The following is a 23948-nucleotide window of genomic DNA, read 5'->3' as shown; positions in this document are numbered from 1 at the left end:
AGCATCTTTTATGTGCAATGTTAATTTGTGAGATCTTAGAAAAAATATTAAGCAAGATAGACATAGCATTGCTAATGGTGCTCATAGGATGTCAGAGAAGACTGATAATTAGAGAAACAACTACAATAAAGATGATTTGATCTCTACGAAACATAATTTCCCCAGGTGACTGTCTTTTTTTGTCTAGCTCATAATAACCATTTTGTTTTTAATGATACTACTCTTTTAAATAATACTGCATCAAGCCCAGAATTATCTGAGTGATCTTTATGGAAGAGGGTCAGTCAGGGGCCACATTTAGGCAGGTGGTGCTACCATCAGAGATGTTTCATTCACACCATATGAAATGAAGGAGTAACATTCTCACGGGAAAAGAAGCGGAAAAAGGAAAGCTCACAGGAACACGCCGCCGCAGGTTGGTTGGTGTGCCGGACGGAGAGGAGCCAGTGCTGAGGGCATTCTCAATGTCCTGATCAAGTTGGTCCAGTTTCATAATTAGCAGCACCATGGAGTCTAGCCGCGCCCTATCTCGATCTTCTCTTATTTCCTGAGGAACAGAACATGTTGTTACTGAATCTGAAAGGCCATTTCTTGGAAAGAATAAAAAGTTCCCTGTTCTTCAATGTGACAAAAAGGACACTGAATAATAGGCACCCTTCTACTCAAGGGGGAAAGGAAGTTCTATTCTGTATCATCAATGGGCTCTTCATTGGGAAGATACTGACCTACTACCAAAGAAGCATTTCACTTGAATTTTAAATATACATCTTCTGGCAAAAAGTGCAATGAAAAAGAAGTATAACCCAGTGAGTACGGATACATATTTACTACTTTCCATGAATTATTCTTCGGAAAAGTTAGATGTTACTTTTTTCATGCCACAAATCAATTATGACACACTAATAACTGTTTGTGGTTCGACAATGAAGGATCCATACAAGAGAATATTTTTGGAAGAATATTTCTGGGTATAGCAAAAAAATGGGAAAATAATCAAAGAAGGAAGGGGGCAAGACGTTTTTGTGTGTCTTTGTTTTATTTTGTTTTTGCACGGGGTCACTTACCTACTGCTGCTTCAAACTACATCAATGTCAGTATTTCTTTTCAGGCTTCTTTTTTTCCACATACTTTTGAAAAAAGCCCCCACCAATGTATAGATTTTTGTAGATAATCATGGTACTTATCCTGAATTCTCTATAATATTGAGATATATTTATGGAAATACGTTGCTCAGAGGAATAATTATAGCTTCTCATTGACCATAACGTTATTTCCACATGACTGCTTACTATTCTTACTATTCTGTCAATTAGTGTTAGGAATTCCAGATTCCCCGTGTGCTGTGCTAGGTATCATGGTTGGGTAGGGTATTGGGGGGAAAAAGGCCATGGAAAGCACAGTATAGTTCTTTAGAAGCAATATCTATTAGGAGATGTAACAGACTCAGGGCTAGCCCTTTGGAGGAAAATCATCATTTATAACTCATGTTGCTACTTCTCATTGGTCTTTGATATTTACCTCCTTGAAATCAGCTTTGAAAGGAACACCAGCGGGGACCTCAAAGAGAAAATATATCACGACAGAAGCCTGAGGTATGTGGTACAAGGGAGCAGGTGATGGTATTGGAAGTAGAATAATAAGATGACTACCTATATCAGACCTTTGATTCTGCTTTGGTAGTTTTCAATCCCCTAAATTCTCGAGCCATCATTAGGAAGGGATACCAAAGAACAAGGACTAACTGGGGTAATTTCATGGATTAATCTAATTCTACAGGGGTCTCTGTACCCCAATAGCTAAAGGAGATTGTTAATATTACACAGCATTATTTCTGAGATGTCAAACAGTTGGTCTATTAAATTAAATTGTTCAAAGAATCATTAATTCAGCTAACATTCACAAATTATTTGGGTAAGCTAAACTTGTGTTTGGTTTAACAGACTAACATCAAATTTAAAGACCCAGTCCTATTTCCATAAAGACATCCATTTTGAGAATGTTAAGAGTTGGGTTTTTTTTGAGTTGTAGTAATTACTTCAGAATACTATGCTGTGATTACTTAAATTTCCTTTCATTGTCCCTGCTAAAACATGTAATGAGGCTCTGACACAATTACAGGCTCTTATCATAAAGTTTTATGTTGTATGCTTGAAAGTATCCAGGATACTTGCAAACAGACTTGAACCTTACTATGTATCATATCCCCTAGTGTCACAGAACTTTGTTATAGTCAACAGAGTATTGTAATAGAATCTTGCTTCTACCTTAAAATGGAGTCCTGGAAAAAATGGAGATTATTCTAAGTTTAATTCTCTTCTAAATACTCCAAATTTGGAAAATCTGACTAAAAGATGACTCAAAGTCCTCTTAATTACTTCTCCAATGTATTTACTTGTATAGTTTCCTTCTTTTTAAAACTAAAGTTGTGTTTGGCAAGATAATGCTCTTTGCATCTCTATATCCACATATGTTTTTGTGTGTGATTTTCATTTCCCAGTTACAACATCTTCAAGGACAAAAATTATGTTTTTCTACCTGGCAGATGAGTCAAGTTATACACTGCACATGTAATATGCTTTCAGGAATAATAATAAGGAAATCAATAGGAGCCAGTGAAATAACAGCTCCCAAAGCCTTAGAAAGTATATCTTGATATTTTTCCAGCTACTAAGTTAATGTTGGATAAAGCAGTATGTCCTGAGTTGTCCTAGACCTACCAGCAGTGGTCTCAGCAACAATTTGTCTTTGAATTAACTGGATGTAGAGATTGTGCTTTAAAAACATTTTTAAATCCATGGGCTGAGCATCAAATTATTTCAAATGCTCTGCCAAAAGGAATAAAACCAAACAGCCTTGGTCTACAATATTCTTTTAGAGAAATAAGCCTATTGCTTTCCCCTTCCTTCCTGGATGCTTCCTTATTCACTATCCATTACATTCAGCTTGAAGTGTCAAGTACACAGACCAGCATCCTGTGTTATACATCTACAAAACCTCACAAAACAGAGTGGACTACAAAGCAGATGCTTTGGATAAATTTTATTGTCTTTGTTTTTAAAGCCCAGATATTAATATTTAACAGTTCTAACCTTTCATATGTCCATGGCTAACCTCCAGCAAATAGCTCATGCCTGAAAACAGAGCTCTGTATTTGCAGGGTTTGGCTGGGTTGACTTCTACAGTGAAGCTTTTATTTCATGCTGTCCCTATAGTCCATGAAGAGGACCTGCTTAATAAGTAAAGCTGCCCATGAATGAAGTTCTCAATATTTCAGTAACTTAACCCCTCAAATCAAGGCCAAAACGCTAAATTCTCTCCCCTCCCATCTTTTCTTCCTTCTTTCCTGCAGTCATAGTTCTCCTGGGCCAAGCACCATTCAATGGACAAACTAGTCACCGGTGAGTAAGAGATTAAAAATTCTCTTCTTTCCTGAATATTATAGTCAACCATGAGCAGACAGACAACAAAAGTTAACAAATTCATTAAGTAGGATGGTTTCATACAGAAACAAGTGCAAGAAGCAAATAAATTGGATAAGAATCTACACTGTCACTGATTGGGGTATCCCACTTTGTATAGGGTGGTTGTAAAGAGTTTTCTGTGGAAGTGAGAGCTAAATCATGATGGGGAGGAAAAGAATGGGGTAGATGAGAGATATGGAGATGGAGATGGAGATGGAGAGACAGCAAATGAGAAAGGAAGGGAGAAAGAAAGGGAAAAAAAGAACAAAAGAAAGAAAGAAAAAAGAAAGAGAATGGAAAAGAAAAGGAAAGGGAAAATGAAAGAGAAAGAAAAGAAAAAGGAAAAGGAAAGAGAAAGGCAAGGCAGAGAAGAGGAGCGAAGCAAAGAGAAGAATGGGGAAGAGGAGGATGGGAGGAGGGAACTGGGAGAACGGTACTGCACACAGCTTGGACACCAAGACGTTAGACTGGAATGAGCTGGATGAACATGAGGATCAGATAAAAGGTGGGAAACACCAGGAAGGGAAGTGAGAGGGAAAGAAATGAATACCAGAACAATGTGAAGGTAAATATCAACAGGAACCAAATTATATTTTGTCATGAAGGTCACGGTAAAGGTCGGATTTATTCCTAGCAGTGGGGCCCCTGGCAGGATGTAAGCACGCGAGTGGTTTCCTGTGCACTTTAAACTCTCAGGGTTCTCACTGCAGCAAACATTTTTGGAACCTCAGGCTACTTTCAACCAGCAATGTCATATGACTAATACATGCTAAGTAGTTCAAATTAACATACAATTATTTTATAGTCCTAGCCATAAAGGACTTCCTGAAGTCTGAATTGGACCCACATTATGGTTAAGTATAAGAAAATAACAAATTTAAGGGGAATTTATCTTGATGAGCACTGAATAATCTATGGATTTGTTGAATCCCTATACGATACACCTGAAACTAATATAACACTGTGTGTTAACTATACTGGAATTTAAAAAATAACATGCTTTTATAACATGGCCATACATATTTTGAGATCAAAGTGAAAAAGAAGCCACTGTTTGGGGAAGCTGTTTCTTCAAAGTGGGGAGTGGTATGTTAGTAAATGTTTAGAAACTAGATACCAAACAAAACAAAGTCCTCATTTGTAGCATGTGCCATTTTTTCTGTGATACAAATACTGTCATGGCTGGTCTCAAGCTACCAACTAGACATTACTGAATTCAGAAGGAGAGACGCCCCAAGTTTGCTCCTGTGAGCCTATGTGAGCATGTTTGTGCCAACACACAATAGGAATGGGGACCAGCAGGAGGGAGAGACATCCTTAGAATTTGACTCAAATAGAAACACTGATAGTTAAATCGATAGTTGTAATTATGGTTTCATCAACATAACATATTGAAATAATGCATTTTATTTAATGCATTTATTTTCCTTAACTTTTGCTCTTGTTACCCATTTGGAGTTTACTATAAATTGTAGGCTGAAATTTAGTGTTCTTCTGGAGACTTCTTTTTTCCTAGAAGCAGCTCACTTATCTGACTTCCTTACACTATCCATTATTTATGTCTGTAAAAACCCTTAAAATTCATCATAATTAACATATCTTCATATTTGTATTTTCACTTAAGTCAAAGTAGGGCTGCCTGGGTGGTTCAATCATTTGACTCTCTGACTTTGGCTCAGGTCATGATCTTGTGGTTCGTGAGTTTAAGCCCTGCACTGGGCTCTGTGCTGACAGCTCAGAGTCAGGAGCCTGCTTCATACTCTGTGTCTCCCTCTCTCTAAGTCCCTCCCTTGCTCATGCTGTTTCCCTCTCTCTCTCTCTCATAAATAAATATTTAAACAATTAATTAAAAATAAGTCAGAACATATTTCTTTGAGTAACTCATTACGTACTTGGGTACTTTCTCCAAAATTAAGACTTTAGAAACCTAGAGCTCTAGGATCATGACTATTGGTCCTATAGTGTCCTGACTTTGTGACTGAAGAGTTTTAAATCCAGATCACTTTTCCATTGACAAATTGAACAGATTAGAGCTCATCTATCCCCACTCCTTGTCTTGGTGTCTTTCCAGTATTCTATTTTTCTTTCCTTTCATGGATGCAATTTCTAATTTAATGCCTATTAGGCATCATTTATTCTCTTTGTAATGACTGCAACCTGTTTTTCATTCCTTCTAATATACAGAAACTATGTTTTGGAAGAGTATCGATAACCACAATTAAATGCAAGAAACTTCTGCATCTAGACTAGTCCTTGTAAGCTTTTAACAGTCTTCATGATGTTTATTGACCATCTCCTATGTCCTATGCACCATTCCCTAGGAAGCTACCTATTTCCTATTTGGACAGTTCAAGGCTGAAAAATGCCATGGAGTCAAATTCTGCCTTCTTTTAACTTCCCAGTTTTTTCCTCCAGGACTACACAACATAAAGTAGTGTCTATTCCATGAAAGAGCCTTTCAAATATTTGAAGAACTATGTCGTGCCCATTTTCTTCCTTTTCTAGGTGAATCATACTCAGTCCCTTTAATGATTTCTCATATGACATTTTTTCAAATCCTCATTAGTTCTATTTACCTTTCTCTGAATATGACATAATTCTGTCATTGGCCCAATTAATGGTCAGTGCCGAGAATTAAATATATTAGTCTACATGTTCTCAGACCAGGGCAGAGTAGGCAAGTATTTCCCCATGCTCTATATACCCCTCTCTAACATAGCTGAAGAATTAAGTGCCTGTTTAGAACATGAATAGGCTATTCTTAATGGGCTTGCCATGAATTGCTTTTTTAATGAGGAAAAACTATTTAGCTGCCTGTGAGCTGACCTTGAGTCAGTGGTGTGATATATGTCTCCTTTTCCCAATATCTGCCTGTGTAGCACTAAAAACAGAAACACCCTGTTGTGGAAAGGCTGGAACCAGCTGTTGTCAATGTATAGAAAATATATACCACAGTGGTGGAAGAAATTTCCAGTTGTATTTCTTTCAGAAACACATCAACGGATACTTAGGCAAATTTGGAGAAAAACTTCCATTCCATTCGATTTGTTGTCAAAAGCCTAATATGGCCAACCACATGGTTTTCACTGGAAAATCTTAAAGATGTTCCTTTTTTATCCCTAAGAGCTATTTAGTTCCTGGGAAGTGAAGTCACGTTGGTCACAATGGGATCTGGGGGAGATAAATGGGGTTTTTAGGTCATTCTCTCCAGGTCTCTGAAAAGGAATTCTCTGAACAGAAGACTCCACTACCTTCTTTCCTTCTTGCTGAAGAAGATCATCCAAAACCTCCTCTTTCTCCAGATGCTCTTTATTGAGCAACAGAGGACACAGCACACACACAGGAAGTGGGGAGGAGGTGAAAATTACAAGACATTCTACAGATTGGGCAAATAAGAAGCCTAGAGAAAAAGATGCCTCCCCTAGAGACGCAGGGGTTCTGTTTTTCTAACGCCAAGCATCTGGAAGAAAACCAAAAAAATTCAGTAAATACCCGAATGCTTCCAAATGGTGGACATTTGGCTCAGCAAAGAGCGTGCTGCCTGAATGTCCTGCTTGTCAATGAGTTGTGGCATCACACAGACAGCCATAATAAATTAAAGGCGAGGCCAGGAATAGAACTAAGACTTCCCGATTCATAAAATCCAAGGTTCTGGCCCCTACACTGTCTTTGATTCCATACGCATCATGCTGGCATTCTGAGCTGCTAATACTCCTTGTTCACCGGCAAGAGAAAGGGACCTTTTAGCCAAAGACTTGGCCCAACTTCATTCTGAATTATTTGATCTACAGCCAGCTGGATTAGTATGAAATCTCGTATTAGTGTTATATATTTCATTTGAAAATAAATTCCTCACTCTAGACTTTCCTTTCTTAAAATAATATCCTGTTTAAAGAACCAGAAAGTTTTTAATTTTTTTTCTTCAAAGTAGTGAAGATTTTTATTTGAATAGCCAGTCAGGAGCTAAAGATAATATAACTATGCTATGTTAGAATTTCTAGGCAAGTTAAACAAGCCAACCTTAATTTTTATTCTGGTGCATTTCAGTATGAAACTTATGTGGATTAGGAGGTAATAAAACAAACCAATAATTACCTCCAATTTGCCAGTTATAGTCTGTTCAACCAGAAAATCTTTGCATGTTGTGTTAAATTAATAGTAACATGTGCCTATATTTTAATATTAGATGATAGAGGGAGATAAATAATATCCTCATTCAAAGTTACTACAAGGAATCTTTGAACTGATATGTAAATCATGGCTTTTTAGTGTTTATGTTCACTTCCTATGTATCTCCTTCCATTTACGAAGTATGGTGAAGAAAACTGGTCCCTCCTTTGCTTAATTTTTAAACTCCAGTGAGGATTCAAATAGAGCATTTTTAAATTGGGACTTCTGTAAATTGCTTACAGTCTCCTGCATAGGTTCAAAGGACATCCCTGCAGCTGGTCCTAAGGAGTGCTCAGAAGAGGCAGATGTGAATCAGGGACAGGATTGTATAGGAATTGCTATTCCTCTCTATTCCAGGGAAATCTGCAGATGACTTCCTCCACTAGGTTTAAAGGTCCATTTTGGGGAGTGCGATATGTTTTCTACTTAAATAATTTGGTAGGCATTCTGAAACCAGTCTTCACTATAAGTGCTAAAATTGGAGACTGACTTTCACAGTCACTTAATATATTTATAGACACAAAGTCAGCTTTTGTGGGTTATTTATTCTCTATCATCATTCCTAAAAATCTGTGCATTCTTTGTCACTTTGGTTTTTTTGTTTTGTTTGGTTTGGTTTTTTGTTTTGTTTGTTTTACAATTCTCAGTAGCTCTGTCCTTGGGCTCAGATATTAAAGGAGACGGATGTTTCCTGATTGAAAACATAAGAAAAACATCTATTTAACATTAAAACTCCATCAACTGTTTTCAGGAACATTATGATGGTCTTTAGGTGTGGATAACAAAGAAAGACAAAAGTAAAAATTCTTCCTAGTCCATAAAAATATATGACTTAATTTAGAACAAAATCTTGTATTGACCTGGCTTCTGTCAAATCTTCTAGTTTTACCTCCCACACTCTTTCTGATAATGCCCAGTATTCCACAAATATCAGTTATTTTGAGGACTACTGCTACATAATTCTTAATATTTTTCAATTTGACTTACTTTTTTTACAGCTAAAGATAAAAACTTAAATATATTAATGCTATATAGTATATAAGTAATTCTATATTTTTGTAATGTATATTAAACTATACAATGATCAAAATCAATCATTATACTATCTAATGTAATCTTACATAAACTACATTTTAAAAAATGCTCAAAAGTCCAGAACTTCTTTCAGTTTCTCAAAAATGTCATATTCTCTGTCTCTCTCTCATTGCAACCAGGATTACTACATGTACCAAATAAAAATATAGGATACCAAATTACATTTGAATTTCAGACAAAGAAAAAAAATTTCTTAGTCTAAGTATATCCCAAATATTGCATGGGATTCATTTATACTAAGACATTTTATGTTGTTTACCCAAAATTCAAATGGAACTGGGGATCCTGAATTTTATCTGGTAACTCTATTTGCACCCATGAAATAATGCTGCTTGGGTTTAACATACTTCCCCCCTGCCTGGGCATAGCAGGAGAAATCTTTGGTATCAAGTACAATGTACTCCAATGGAGAGATTTCTATACAAGGTTGTTTCCTTGAATTAACAAACAGTAACTGCCTTTTAAGTTTAGTTACACAATTTCACAGAACAAAAATTTCCTTTCTCAGTGTTCTATTTAGTGTTCTAATCCTAGGCAAATCTAAGACTTCTCACTTTGATTTTTCTTCAGTAACAAAATAAAGTCTGAAAATGCATGAGGCAGATTTTTAGAATTGCAAATTTACTTGAATTGTTAATATTTTGTATGAAATTTTCTAGAAGTCAGTAAATTCAGATTGAATTTTTTGCCATTGTATATTTTTTCACAACTCTCCGATGCAGTATGGCTGTGGGGTTTTGATACTAATGAAATCTTCACAGTGAAAAATTATGGCAACTATTTATCTAGCTCCATCCTCTCATTTTTTTCTGATGAGTTAGTTTAGCAAATTTAAGACTTTCCTAATCTACAATTGATAGTGTCAATGGCTACTTGGGTAACAAGAAGAAGAGATGAAATCAAGAGACAGTGAATTTCCAATTCTGCCGTTAACCTAAGTCCTGTAAATCCTATAAGGCATTTGTTCAACTCTAGAGGTGACCTAATACAAATTTACATGTACTGAAAGATCTGGGCTGAATACACAAAGATTATAAAACTGACTTAGTTACACATGAGTGGCAGCTTCTTATTGTTATTAATCTATAAATTTAGAAGATAAATTATCTTATTGATGATTTGTTCACTTCGTCCTCCTACCCTCCCTCCTCTTTTTCCTTCCCTTCTTTCCTTTGTTCTTTCTTTCCTTCCTTCTGTCTCTCTTTCTGTCTTTTTGTCAACAGGTTATCAGTGGTTCTCAAATATGACTGTGCATCAGAACCATCTGAAAAACCTGTCAAAACGCAGACAGCTGCTGATTCAGCAGGACTTTGATGGGATGGAGCATCTGCATTTGTACACGCTCTCGGAAAATGCTGCTGCTGTCGGAAGGGCTGCACTTTAGAACCTCTGGACCACATCCTATAGTAAGTTCTCTACAGTGGCTGGTTTTAAGCATACTTGTAGAGCTTTCAAAACCATACACCAAATTTCAAAGATGTAGGACTGGGCCAATGTAGTATGATTTTAAAGAATTCAACAGATATATTCAAAGCACAGCAAGAATTAAGGAACATTAAAATAAACTGTGTGATCATAGAGAAAGCTATTCCATGATTTCTGGCCCTGCAAAAAATAGCATAATAGGAATAGATTTTTATTTACAGTGCTCCCACAATAAGAAATTCATAATCCCTTACAGTAACAGAATAATCAAAAAATATAACAAATAAATGTCAACAATGTATTTATAATATTCAAAACCTATTTTAAATCACTTGTTAGTGATTTAATCAGTAGAACAACAACAAAACTCTCTTAGGTAGCAAGGATTTAAAAAGCCGTATTCTTAACTTGATTAAGAGTATTAGACAATTAGAGCAGTTTTAAGGATAGAGGTAGAATATTAGAAACACTTCTATAATATTAAAGCAAGGTAAGAATACTCATTATCACTCATTTTATTCAATGCTATGATTAAGGTTTTGGCTGAAGCAAGAAAACAACAAACAGCAACAAAAACATAGAGTTGATTATATTACAAACGTAGAGAATCTGCACCTTAAAAATCCCAGAGAATAATCTGATAATCAATGAAAACAAATAAAAGAATTCAGTTCAACAAGGAAAAACACAGGAACATTCTTGTCCACTGTCATTAGCCATTTATAAAATGGAATAGAAAAAAACAAATCACAGTGACAATAAAGACTAAAATGTCTAGAAGCTGTGCCCGCTTCAGCAGCACATACACTAAAATATCTAGAAGTAACTGAAGAAGAAATAGTCAAGATTTTCATGGAGAAAATTAAAAATGTCACCAAAGGATTTAAAAGAAGCCTAAACAAATGAAGAGATACATAATTGTTCTGGATAGGAAAATTCCTTCTAACATACTTTAAAGCAAATTTGTTATGTATATTGTCTGTTTCCCTTCTAGAATTTAGTGATCATTGCCTGTTTTGTTCAATGATACAGCCCAAGAATCTAGTATAGTTGTTGATAACCATCACACAATAAAAGTTTGTTGAATTAATGAATGAAAGAAATGTTCATTGTCTTTCAATTAAATTTTAAACTCAAAGTAGTCTAACCCAAAACTCATGGGATTTTTTAAAATGAAATTTGCAAAGCTGGCTTTTAAAAAACAAAAGAATGAAATTCAAAAGGAAACAAAAATCTGTTACTATGAATAGCTTTTACTTACTTATTTATTTATTTGTTAAGAGAGAAAGAGGGGGTATGTGCGTGAGTGCATGCGTGAGCAGGGGAGGAAGGGACAGAGAGAGAGAGAGAGAGAGAGAGAGAGAGAGAGAGAGAGAGAGAGAATCTTGAGCAGGCTTGTCCAGTACAAGCCCAACTCAGGGCTCGATCTTACAACCATGAGATCATGATTCTAAACTGACTGAGTCACCTGACTTCCTTGAAAATCTTTAAACATATATGAAAATACAGAAAAATATTATAAACTCTGATATCTAAAATATCTGCCAGCTTAAAATGTGTCAATAATTTGCTAATTTTATTTTATGTAACCCTCCCTATGTTTTAGAAAACATTATTTTAGGTAAATACCTGATACCATATTTTACTCACAAATGCATATGATAAACTGGTTTTAAAATTCTCTTGTAAGACAAAAGGAATATTAATTGTAAAATTCTTAAAAACAAAACAATTCAAACATTCTAAGACACTGAATAAAAATCTACAAAGGTCGTTTTTAAAAAATAAAACAAATGAAGAAAAATAAGAGACAAACAAAAAATCCCAGACTCTTAATTACAGAGGTTACCAGAGGGGAGGTGGGTGGCAAGATGGGTAAAAGAGGTGATGGGTATTAAGAGTACACTTATCCTGATGAGCACTGAGTAACGTGCAGAATTTCTGAATCACTATATTATACCTCCCCAACTAATACAACACTGTAAATTAACTTGCAGTGGGATTAAAATAAAAAAAAAACATTAAAATCCACATATGAAAAGACTTATAAAAGTTAAAAGGCAACTGATAGATGGAAAGAAAAGATTTGCAGGATATATAATGAAGGACTAAGAAATTATTAAAAAATTAAATAAAAATGGCAAAAGCATTAAAAACACTATTATATAGGAATTACAAATTATTTAAAACTCTAAACTTCATTGGTAATCCTAACAATGCAAACTAAATTAAACAAACAGAAATTATTTTCATTCATTAGATTGTCACAAAAGAAAAAAATCTTGACCACACTCAAGACCGACAATGTCTTGGGGCACCTGGATGGCTAAGTCAGGTAATCATGTGACTCCTGGCTTCAGCTTAGGTCCTGATCTCATGGTTCAAGGGTTCGAGTTCTGCTTAGGCTCTGCACTAACAGAGTGGAGGCTGTGTGGGATTCTCTCCTCTCTCTCTCTGTACCTCCCCTGCTCACTCACTCTCTCCCTCTCAAAATAAATAAATATTTTTTTTAAATGCTTAAAAAAAGACTGACAATGTCTTTGCAAATGTAAATTTCTTCTTTGGAAGGCAGTTTGGGAGTATCTTAAAATTAAAACAGGACATGTCCTTCAACTTGACATTCTAATTTTAGTTATCTATCGTAATTACTTGTATACATGCAAAACTTAGTATGCCCAATACTATTCACTGAAGCATTTTTTTTCTTATGGCCAAAGTACTGGAAATAACTCATGTGTCCATCAGTAGAAAACTGATTAATGTGACAAATTATAGCACCATTATTTAGATCATTATCTCAAATATGAGGTAAATTCACATGCACTGACATAGCCATGAGTTACCTAGTCAGCTCTTCAATGCAAGTTAGATATGGGGGCCCTTTGGAGGGATACAGCCCCAAGCCAGGGTTCACTGCCTGACTAGTAATACACAGTTGTCCATCAGTTCTCACTTGACTCTGGTGTCCTTGTGCAGGAAACAACCTGTAAACTTGTACTTCAGGGTCCTACTGTTCGTAAGGAAAGCACTCCAAGAAGATTTGTTAAATGGAGAAAGAAAGGTGAAGGACAATATTTTATAGCAGGAAATCTTTTAGGTACCAGTGAGCACACATTTATGCATATGCACACACATACACACACACAGGCACACACGCAAAACACATCTGAAGCAAAACTCTGTATTTCTATATATATGTATATACACAGACGCACAAAGATCTGGAAAGATAACTATCCATGGGGCGTGTGGGTTTAAATGGGAGGGTGTAAAGGAGACCTATATGTTTTTCCATACGCTTTGAAATTCCCACAGGGAATATGTGATTGTGAATTACAATGGTGATTATCATCTTTTATTAGGTAAAAAAGTAAATATTTATTGAAAACAAGAAAATAAAGTACTACAAATTACAAATTTGAAAAAAGGTGGCAAATATCACAAACATGAAAATGCCCAGAAAAAAATGTTGTTAGTGAACTGTGTAACCCCCTTTGTTAATACGATTTTTACTACCTTTTTTGTTGCCATGAATGATTTTTAAAGAGTTTTAGTATATCCATATACTGTCATACTCTGAAGCCTTTAACATAGTGATTGAAAATCCTGATTATCAATATGGAAAGATGTTCACACATTCAATAAAATAAGATTACTAAATTGGAAGGTTACTAAATTTTCACACATGAAGAGATGATTTATCCTGTCCAGTGGTTCTATTTCCCTGAGTGCCACTTTCCATCTCTGAATGCCACTTCCCACAGCCAGATCTGTTGAGATCTGGTGGTCATCTCTGACCATAAATTTCAATATGCTGAGTCCTGGCTGAAACAATCTGATGTAAACCCTGGTCTTCCTGGTTACTCAGGAGAGTTACAATTCTCTTCTTAGAGATTAGACAAGTTCCTGAATGTAAGCCACATTGTTTCTTCCAGCCGAAAGATAGAAAAGAGTACCATTATGACATTGGCTGTCTACCATAAAGCCAAACTGACATTTTGTGAGAAGTGATATGATATTCCACACAGAAAAGCCAAGGTGTACAGAGGTCCAGCAACTGTATTAAATACAATATAGATTTATATTTGTGATTTCAAGACCATGTGTTAGAAGATTAGCCACATACTTGCAATGAACTTGAAAAATAACTTTTTTTTTAATGTTTATTACTTATTTTTTAGGAGAAAGAAAGAGAGAGAGACAGAGACAGAGTACAAGTGGGTGAGAGGGAAACATAGAATCTGAAGCAGGATCCAGGCTCTGAGCTGTCAGCACAGAGCCCGATGCGGGACTCGAACTTACAAACTACAAGATCATGACCTGAGCCAAAGTCGGATGCTTAATTGACTAAGCCACCCAGGTGCCCCATGGGAAAATATTCTTATTTGACAATATTTTGTTTTCTAAGTAAAATGGCGCTAATGCCATGCAACTAACTTGATAGGATTTAATAAAATTGTTGATACTCTTGGCAAGTACTTAACCCAAATAGTGTTTTAAGTAAACATATGTCAGAGTTTTTAAGATATGATTAGGCAATTTGTTATAAAGGGACACCTACAGAATGGGAGAAATTACTTGTATATCATAAATTGGTAAGGGTTTAATAACCCAAGACAATAAAGGCTTATAAAACGCAATAGTTAAAAGCAAATAATATGATTAAAATATGGCAAAGGACCTGGAAAGACACTGTTCCAAGAAGACATACAAATAGCCAGCAGGCATATGAAAAAGTGCTCAACATCACTAATTATCAGGGAAATGCAAATCAAAACCACAATGAGATACTACCTCACATCTGTTAGAATAGCTAGTCTAAGAAAGACATGAGAAAACAAATGATGGAGAGAATGTAGAGGAAACGGACACCTACGTGCACTGTTGGCAGGAATGTAAACTGGTGCAGCCACTATAAAAACCAGTATGGCAGCTCCTTAAAAAAACTAAAAATAGATATGATCCAGCAAAACTCCCACTTTGAGGAACACAGCTGAAGGAAATGACATCGGTATCCCACATATACCTGCCCTCCCATGTTTACTGCAGCAATATTCACAATAGCTCAGACTTGAAAACAATATCCATTAAAGGATAAATGGACCACCCCTAAAGAACATACTACCCCTAAAGGAATACTATTCAGCCATAATGAAGAAGGAGATTTTGCCATTTGTGACAACACGGATAAAGCTAGAGAACATTATGCTAGGTGAGAAAGGCCAGAGAAAGGCTAATACTACATACCACTTATATGTGAAATCTTAAAAAAAAAAAAAAAAAAAAAGACTTGACTTCCTTGATTTTTAAAGATCTTGGGGGCATCTGGATGGCTCAGTCAGTAGAGTGTCTGACTTCAGCTCAGGACATAATTTCACAGTTAGTGGGTTCAAGTTCCACACTGGGCTCTGTGCTGACAGTTCAGAGCCTTAAGCCTGCTTTAGATTCTGTGTCTCCCTCTCTCTTTGCCCCTCTCCCTCTCATGCTGTTTCTTTCTCTTGCTCTCTCAAAATAAACAAACATTAAAATAAAAGATTTTGAAGATTTGTAGATTTTACAGAATAGAATGGTGGTTGCTACAGGCTTTGCGGTGGGGAAAATGGTGAAATGTAAGTCAAAGGGTACAAACTTGAGGTTATAAGAAAAGTAAGTTCAGAGAATCTAATGGAGAGCACAGTTACTCCAGTTATTAGTATAGTACTGAATACTTGAATGTTGCTTAGAGTAGATCTTAAGCATTCCCTCTGCGCCCTGTAAACACACACACACATTAGCCATGTAAGGTGATGGATGTGTCCACCTTGATCCTGGTAATCATTCCACAGTGTATTTGACATCGCATCACCGTCTTGTACATGGTTATTTCTCAGTAAAGCTGAACAAGATGGACACAAGTCAATGGCAATTCCAGCATGTATATAATTTTTTAGTATTGATATTTCTTTCATTAATCTCTTTTTGACAATTGCTAATTTAAAAGGGAATAACCAGTCGGTAGTGGTCCCTTACATTATTAAGCATTTCATGCACATTAGTCTCCCTGATCGTTTTGAAAGTCTGCATGAGAGGAGATGGGGCCTCCGGCTTCCCCGGAACCACTGAGGTATGCGTAGCAGAGAATGAAGGTAGCGGAACTCAATAGTATTTCCAGATTCATTAACAGTTGTCTCCTAAGTCCCAGTCTTTCGTGCATATCTAGACAATATTGTCAATCTCTAAACGCCAGTTTCTACAGAAAGAAAGCATGAAGGGCTGCTATGGAACTTTCCCTTTTCTTTTTAATTGAAAAGAACTTTTCAATGCACTGATTAGAGAATGCGTTGGCAGTAGGGGAGGTCATTATTTGTGTCCTTACAAGACTTAGTAGAAACTCAAAAACGTCTTTGTGGTATAATGCTTCTGAGGGAAAGGAACGTTTGAAAAATAGCTTTTTGCTTCCAAAGTGTTGAGGTTACTCATCCTCCAATTCCCTGAGATCATTAGGACCTGTTTGTTTGCCTTTTTCTTGTGCATTAGGAAACCAAACAATGCTTTCTTTTTTCCCAATATGGTAATAATTCTTAACCCAAATTTCTGCCTGGGGAATCTCTCCAGCACACTGAAGAAAAATTTTTCTTCATCTATATATCTTGTTTGTTTTCCATATAAACTATGTGCCCATAAAAGGCACCAATAAGTTTCTGTGGCTTTTAATTCAAATGGTTAAATTCCATAGTATGTGAGTCTCCTGTGGTGTTGGCTTGCACCTATTTCCACGATGAGCAGGATTTCTTTGGCTACCATTTGAATAAACACAAATAAAAATGTGACTGATAAAGCTTGTGAGCTAGAGAACTTAGGAATATTAAATAGCATTTTAAAATGGGACTCAGTTTCCTTTAAAACAGTTTGAAGTGTATGGTTTGAGTACATATGTAATAAGAATTAAACAAATGATTAAAAGTAAATTTCTGTGTTTTTGGAAGGTGGGGTTTAAGAGAATACCATATCATTCTTTTCAGAAGTTCAAGGTAGATGAAACAGTATTTCGTGTTAAAACTCTGTTATTTTCATGGTGGAATCATGGAACAAACCAGAAAGAAATAACTTAGAGCTGGAGCATGCTTTAGATGTTGTGTAGCTTTCTTTTTTTTGTTTTAAACCAATGAACAAAACTGACTACGATTAGTAATGCTAGTAATGTTAAGGGACAACTGGGTCACTAAGTTTTGACTGCAGGAGAAGGTAGGCACCATAGTAGAGGTGACAAAAAGGTATTTTGGCAATGGTAAATCTTTTCTTTTTGGGTAGTTAACTTACTCTTTGCGAAATCTGGGACATCTCTCGTTCATTATCCCTGGTTTCAGGGAGGTCTGTATACTTCTCCCTCCTCCCCATATTTATTGAGCAACTATTAGGTCAATTAACACCATGTTGTGTATAAGAGATAAAATAAATCCTCTCTGCTTTTAAGAAGTTTGTATTACATCTAGTAGAGTGCCATACAAACAAGCAACCAAAACAAAAAGTAATGACTGAGTTTAGTGCTAGAGTAAAAAAACAACAAAAAACAACAATGGGGGAGGGGGGGTGGAGAGAGAGAGAGAGAGAGAGAGAGACTGTTACTGGATCATAGGGGTTGAGGCTTCCAGAGAAGACAAACCGAGTCTTGAAAATGAGTAAGAATGTGAAGGATGAGAGGCATGAAGTTCAAGGTGTGCTGGGAACAGGCCATGAAACACGTTAATAAAACAGGTTTGGATCTGAGTGAATTAAGGGTGGTGTGAGCTTAATGTGGGCCAAAGTCTTATACAAAGCACAATAAAAAAATATAAACTCAGTGCACATAAAAAGTTGTTTTCTTGAATTGAACTGCATAGGTTTGCCCTGTCCCTTGAACTTACCATGCACGTGTCTATTTTTCTCACTTCACCCTTCAATTCCCCCTTTCCAGGCCTTTATTATGACACTGTTACAAGGATAATAATTGTATTTTTATAGAAACATATTGAAAGTCAAAAAAGACAAATGCCCGCTTTATGCTCTCTCTGTAATCTCCACTGCCCCCGTATGGGACAGTCCTGTATGGGGTCTCCGGTGGCACAATATTTCCTCTATTTGTTTCAAGGTGAAATAAATTTTCCACAGAAGGAATTTGCAGACGTAGACATATTTTATAAGCTGGTGAAGACGGTCCCCTGCTAGGTCAGTAAAGTTTTACCTCACTGCTCTTTGTGGCCACTGAGTCCTAGTATAAAACAGTAAGGATAATATATTTTTACATCTATCAAGTTAATGGGCATTTCTTATACATTCTGTGACTATTTGATCAGAAATTTCATTTCCATACCATTTCTGCTTTGGTGTGTGCCATTATTCAATTTGATTAAATTCTATTCAAACTGTATTCAACTACAACTGTTTGCTGATGACTAAAAGGTCAAATGCATGAGAAAGCACAGATCTTACAATACGGCCTGTCACTATGACTGATACAATAATTCAGAATACATGTTCTACTGAGAGCACGTTAAAGGGAGGAATGGATATTTTATTCTAAACGTCTCCTTGTGGACTGAAAGCACTGATCCACTACAGACTTACAAAGTCCAACCAAGGGGAAAATAAGAATTATGATCTCATTATTTTTAAGATTCTGTTATTTTCTGAGAAAAAAAATATAACCCAAATGTAACTTTTACTATAGCTATCACACAGGAAGTAAATTAAATAATCCTAAGAAATATCTATATTTTATTTAATAGGAAATTAAGGGGGTATTTTATTTTGCTACTGAAAATAGAAACACAGAAATAGTCTTCTGGTAGATAATTCTCATGAACTTTGGAAATTAAAACAAAACAAAAAAACTCATTGTCCCACCTGGAAAAAAATAATAGTAATGGCAAAAATAATCAGATTTCTGTTATCTGCTTAAATTTCTTGTGCTTAGTCAGAAATTAATTTTTAACAGAATTGACCTGCTTTGGAACAAGTATGTATCACAACGTCTGTATTTAGTAACACAATGCACCTATGTGTACTGACTTTAAAATGGCTATAAATATGATAACCTGCATTAATTGGTAAATTTTGTGAGAGAGTGAGTAGTGAGAATTCTATGAATTTTCTCACATACCACGTCTCTAGGAATATTGTCTTAAAAGCCTTTGTAGCATTTAGAATATGCTTCTTTCCACTTCCTGGAACACGATGCACAGCAAAGGAAGACGGTTGGGAAGAAAGGGTCACTATCTCTGAGGGAAAATATGTAGGCACCACAGATGCAGGGATCGAGCTGCTGTTTCCCACAAATGCCACAGCTCCTCTTGAGCACAGGAAAGGGAAGAAAAAGCCTCTAAAAAAATTAACCACATGTTAGTATTGAAACATTGCCAGGAACAGACAGCCCTAGAGGGTTTGTTTCAAATCAATATTGATGGAGTCGTGTGGTGGGTCAAGAGAATGGCACATCTTGCTCTCAGAGTTCACAGGACTGAGTATTTTTATTCAGCCGAAAAGGAAAACTCAGAAAACAAACAAACAGCAGTGGGAATGATACCAGCAACACTAACAGTCTGACATTTTTAGATTCATGTATAGTGAGAAAGGGGTTCACTACCTCGATTAATCTTGCATTTAATGAAACCCCTGGAGGCAGAGGAGCTGTGTCTGGGCAGAAGGTGACATGGGGTATCAGAAAGCCCTCCTGGTGAATGAAGCGGTTGCATGCTGCTGAAAATTTTGAAATATTGGGTCAGTGTCATTATTATACCATGTAAGAGCAAAAATATACCACATTACCATGGTCAAGGTGATTGGAGTTTAACACATATAACGTGAAACAAACTTAGCCTCCTAAAATCCAAACTTATCCACATAGGGGCACCTGGGTGGCTCACTTAGTTAAGCATCCAACTTCAGCTCAGGTCATGATCTCACTGCTCCCTGGGTTTGAGCCCCACGTCATGCTCTGTGCTGACAGCTCAGAGCCTGGAGCCTGCTTTGGATTCTGTGTCTCCCTCTCTCTCAGTCCCTCCCCAGCTCGCACTCTCTGTCTCTACCTCAAAAATGAGTAAATGTTAAAAAAAATAATAAAAATACCTAAAAACTATTTCTCCCCCCTTTTTCTGAATGGACTGATTTGACTGTACAGCTGCCCATGCTTAATATTCCAGGTAATTACTAAGTAATAATCAGTTTTTACCATAAGGATTATGGTTAGTATACATAAAAACATCTAACATAAAGCTTCCAAGCAGCAGAAACCTCACAAATGCCTTGCTTCTATTCTGAGCCTCCATAGTATTCTCTAAATTGGATATTGCTATAGAGATGTAGAAGGTTCTGATCAGTAGTATACCAACAAGTGCAGTGGTAATGGCAACTAATATTTTTTAGCTGTCTCAATATTTGTATACTGTAATAAATACTACTTCTTATTCTCAGGTAGAATTCTTGACACACTCTCTATATTCAGGTGAACCTTTTCTTGGCCTCTTAGCCTCACTTGTTCACTTTATCATCTTTGTTCTGAGGGTCACAGAATTTAAAGCTGAAGCAGCACTTACGCCCATTTAGAGTGATTTAATCTTTAAGCAGCTATGACAACTGCAGCCAAGAAGAGCCTTAGTAAGGACAAGGTCGATCCAGAAATCAGTCATTCCTTTCCTCAGATCTGTGTCCTCGCACTTCCCTCTCTCCTTCATGTTTCACTGAGATTCCTGCTATTATAGCACCAGTGCCTAACTCTCTGTTTTTATTTCTCTTAAAGAGTTGCCTACATTTGTCTTACTCTAGGACTTCCTCCAATTCTCCCTGCAGTCATTAGAACTTTACCTCAAGATTACTTACAAGGAGATCCTACTGGCTTTTGTCTGACACAGATGTAGTCCAGACTTTAATCTGCATTTAGGACTTCCTGAGATTGCTTTCAGCCCACGCCCTTGCACTGTTCCGGGTGAGTGGCACCGGGCTTCACTCTCCATCCGCCCAGTTCTGTATGCCTTTCCAGGTAAAGTCCCAGGTTTCCAGCTGGTTTGCCAAACTTTCATCAACTACCAGTGCACTGCCTCCTCCCTGCAGGGTTTCCCACAGCGCTCAGGGTCCCCTCCTGACACTGGGGTGTTTCTGTTCATCCTCGAGGCTTCCCACCCAGGGACAAGAGGCCAGCTCTGGAGGATTACTCCCCCCCCACTCATTTCTCCTCTCTGAATGTGCATCTAGCCTAATGAGGGCCACAGAATGTCACACCAAGTATTTCTAATTGCACAGAAACCATTTTTCTTAACATACATAAAGATTAAACAAATCTTTCTTGAGCTGTTTCTGTCTCTGTCAGCCTATAATCTACGCTACTTTTCAGCTCAGAATCCACTTTTTTCCTGCTCTGTGTGGAAATAACCTATCCGTTCTCCAGGGCATACTTTATGAGTCATCCTCTCTATGACCCTTTCTTACTCCCTTTGCTCGCAGAATTAACCAACCCTTTTGCATTGCCCTCATAGGTTCCTTGTTCTGTCTTAGTCATTTTTGTCTGTTGACAAAATGAAATGGTGAGCTCCTTGGGGTCAGGAATAAATCTTATTTGTTTCAATTGTATGTTTTTCTTTAGAGTCTTTTACAATTTCTGCCCTTGTTAGAAACAAACTCTTAATCCTTTATTAAACCGAAGCTCTGGGATGCGGCAATAATGTCTGCTCATGCTTTTGTGCTCCCCACAGGACCTAATAAAATGCTAAGGACCTGGTGGTCACTTGATATGCTCACTGCTGGACCATCTGGCCAGAAAGCGGGTAGCAGAGTTCCCAGTTTGGTCGCAGAGAGACAAAACCCTCAGTACAAATGGCTTCTTGAGAACAAGGGCAAGGCTATGATTAAAATGTAGAGCTCAGGAAGGAAAGGCTTTTTGTTTTTCTTATTAGTCTTTTAATCTCAGTGGTTTCTAGGTCTCTGTATGAGTGTGTGCTAGTACAAAAAGATAAGGTGGCAAAAGGGAACAGAGGGATGGCAGATGGCATTTGCTGGGTCCGTACAAGTCACGGGACAAGAAAATATGTCACTGACAAAAGATGCTATGTGCTTAAAAATAATTTTGCTTCAAGCACACACATGGGCCTAGCTTAATGTTCTCCAAACTGGTATTTCAGGATTTAAGCAGGGATTTAGCCCTCAAGATGTTAAGAATTGTGACTCGAGAAAAAAAAGTTTGCATAATCAAATAACTTTATGAAGTTTTCTATGATTTTTGGTTTCTGTAATTCTTTTCTGAATCATCATAATGTCCATTATTATAATGAAAGCTTTGAGAATTCCTAAAGTAAATAAAATTATTTAGCTTTATTTAAGCATTTCTCAAACAAATCTGATTGTAGCACCTTTTCCTCCACTTTTTGTTTTTCACAATACATACTTCAAGGAATTCTGACCCAACTACTTACTACAGGGTGACTTGAGTTCAGAAGAGAGAGATTAGGAGATTGTAGGGTGCCCTTTTTCTAGCTGTTGAGTCTCTTGAGATGTAAGAATTAAGTTGTCAAAGACTGATTTCTTGCAGGGTATCCTTCCAGGCAGAAGGCTCCCAAAGAGCTAGAGACTGGCCATACAGAGCTAATGTTGAAGTAATTCAATTTGTTTTAATTTTTTAAAATATTTATTTTTTTGAGAGAGAGAGAACCCAGCGTGAGTGGGGGAGAGGCAGAGAGAGAGGGAGACACAGAATCTGAAGTAGGCTTCAATCTCCGAGCTGTCAGCACAGAGCCGATACGGGTTCAACCCCAAAAACTGTGAGATCATGACCTGACCCAAAGCCAGACTCTTAAGGGACTTGAGCCACACAGGTGCCCCAGGTCATTACCTGGGCCAAAGTGGGATGCTTAACCTACTGAGCCACCCAGGTGCCCTTAATGCTTTTTTTTTTTTAATTTTGAGAGAGAGAGAGTGCACACAAGTGGGGAGGGGCAGAGAAAGAAAGGAGTCAGAGGATCCTAAGTAGGCTCTGCACTGACAGCAGAGAGCCCAATGCCTGGCTCAAACATGCAAACTGTGAGATCATGACCCAAGGAGAAGTAGGAAGTCAGATGCTCAACCTACTGAGCCACCCAGGTGCCCCATAAATCAATGTTTAAAGCACTATTTCTCAAAACTTTAAGGGACATACAAATAAGCAGGAGATCTTTTTAAAATCTGATTTAGTAAGTTTGTACTGGGGTCTGAGAGTGAATTTCTAACAAACTTCAAGGTGATACTAATGATGTTGATCCTTAAAAAGCCCTTTGAGGGGCACCTGGGAGGCTCAGTCAGTTAAGTTTCAGACTCTTGAGTTTACCTCAGGTGATCTTGTGGTCTTGGGATTGAGCCCCACATTGGGCTCCACACTCAGCATGGAGCCGGCTTGGGATTCTCTCTCTCTCTCTCTCTCTCTCTCTCTCTCTCTCTCTCTCTGCCCCTCCCTGCCCCAATACATACATACTTTAAAAAAAAAAAAAAAAGCCCTTTGAGTTGCATGAGAATAGAATGTTGAAATGGTGGAAAAGATCTGAAACTGCTTGGCTATCATGGACTTCAGCCCCATTATCATTCTAGGGAAAGGGCTTGTGCTCCCCAAGCAAGGAATGCTGGGATGGTAAAACAGGGCCAAAGGTCAAGGTTCTGCAGTTTCACATGGTTGTTTGGCTATGGTTCTGTGTTTGGGAGATTCTACCGTCTGTTCCAGCTGGATTCCAAAGTGCTGTGCTTGAATATGATGGGCAGCAGTGGAAATGCATGTCTGTTGCTACTTCTGTCTGAGTTTTCCCTGATATATTCCATTCTAGAAAG

At 37.1% G+C, this 23948-nt stretch overlaps 1 protein-coding gene across 2 annotated transcripts in view; it reads right to left on the bottom strand.

Moving 5' to 3' along the window:
* Nucleotides 1-252: 252 nt before the first annotated feature.
* Nucleotides 253-23948, bottom strand: part of LOC115288180 (rho GTPase-activating protein 7-like) — a 97921-nt gene continuing 74225 nt past the window's right edge. For both annotated transcript variants that reach the window (XM_029935269.1, XM_029935262.1), the window contains exon 3: nt 253-547. In XM_029935269.1, coding sequence (XP_029791129.1) covers nt 329-547 — 219 coding nt within the window. In that variant the 3' untranslated portion in view covers nt 253-328. The remainder of the gene's footprint in view (nt 548-23948) is intronic.

Source organism: Suricata suricatta, chromosome 1, assembly GCF_006229205.1.
Source record: "Suricata suricatta isolate VVHF042 chromosome 1, meerkat_22Aug2017_6uvM2_HiC, whole genome shotgun sequence".
Lineage (NCBI taxonomy): Eukaryota > Metazoa > Chordata > Mammalia > Carnivora > Herpestidae > Suricata > Suricata suricatta.
This window is presented reverse-complemented; position numbering and strand designations above follow the sequence as displayed.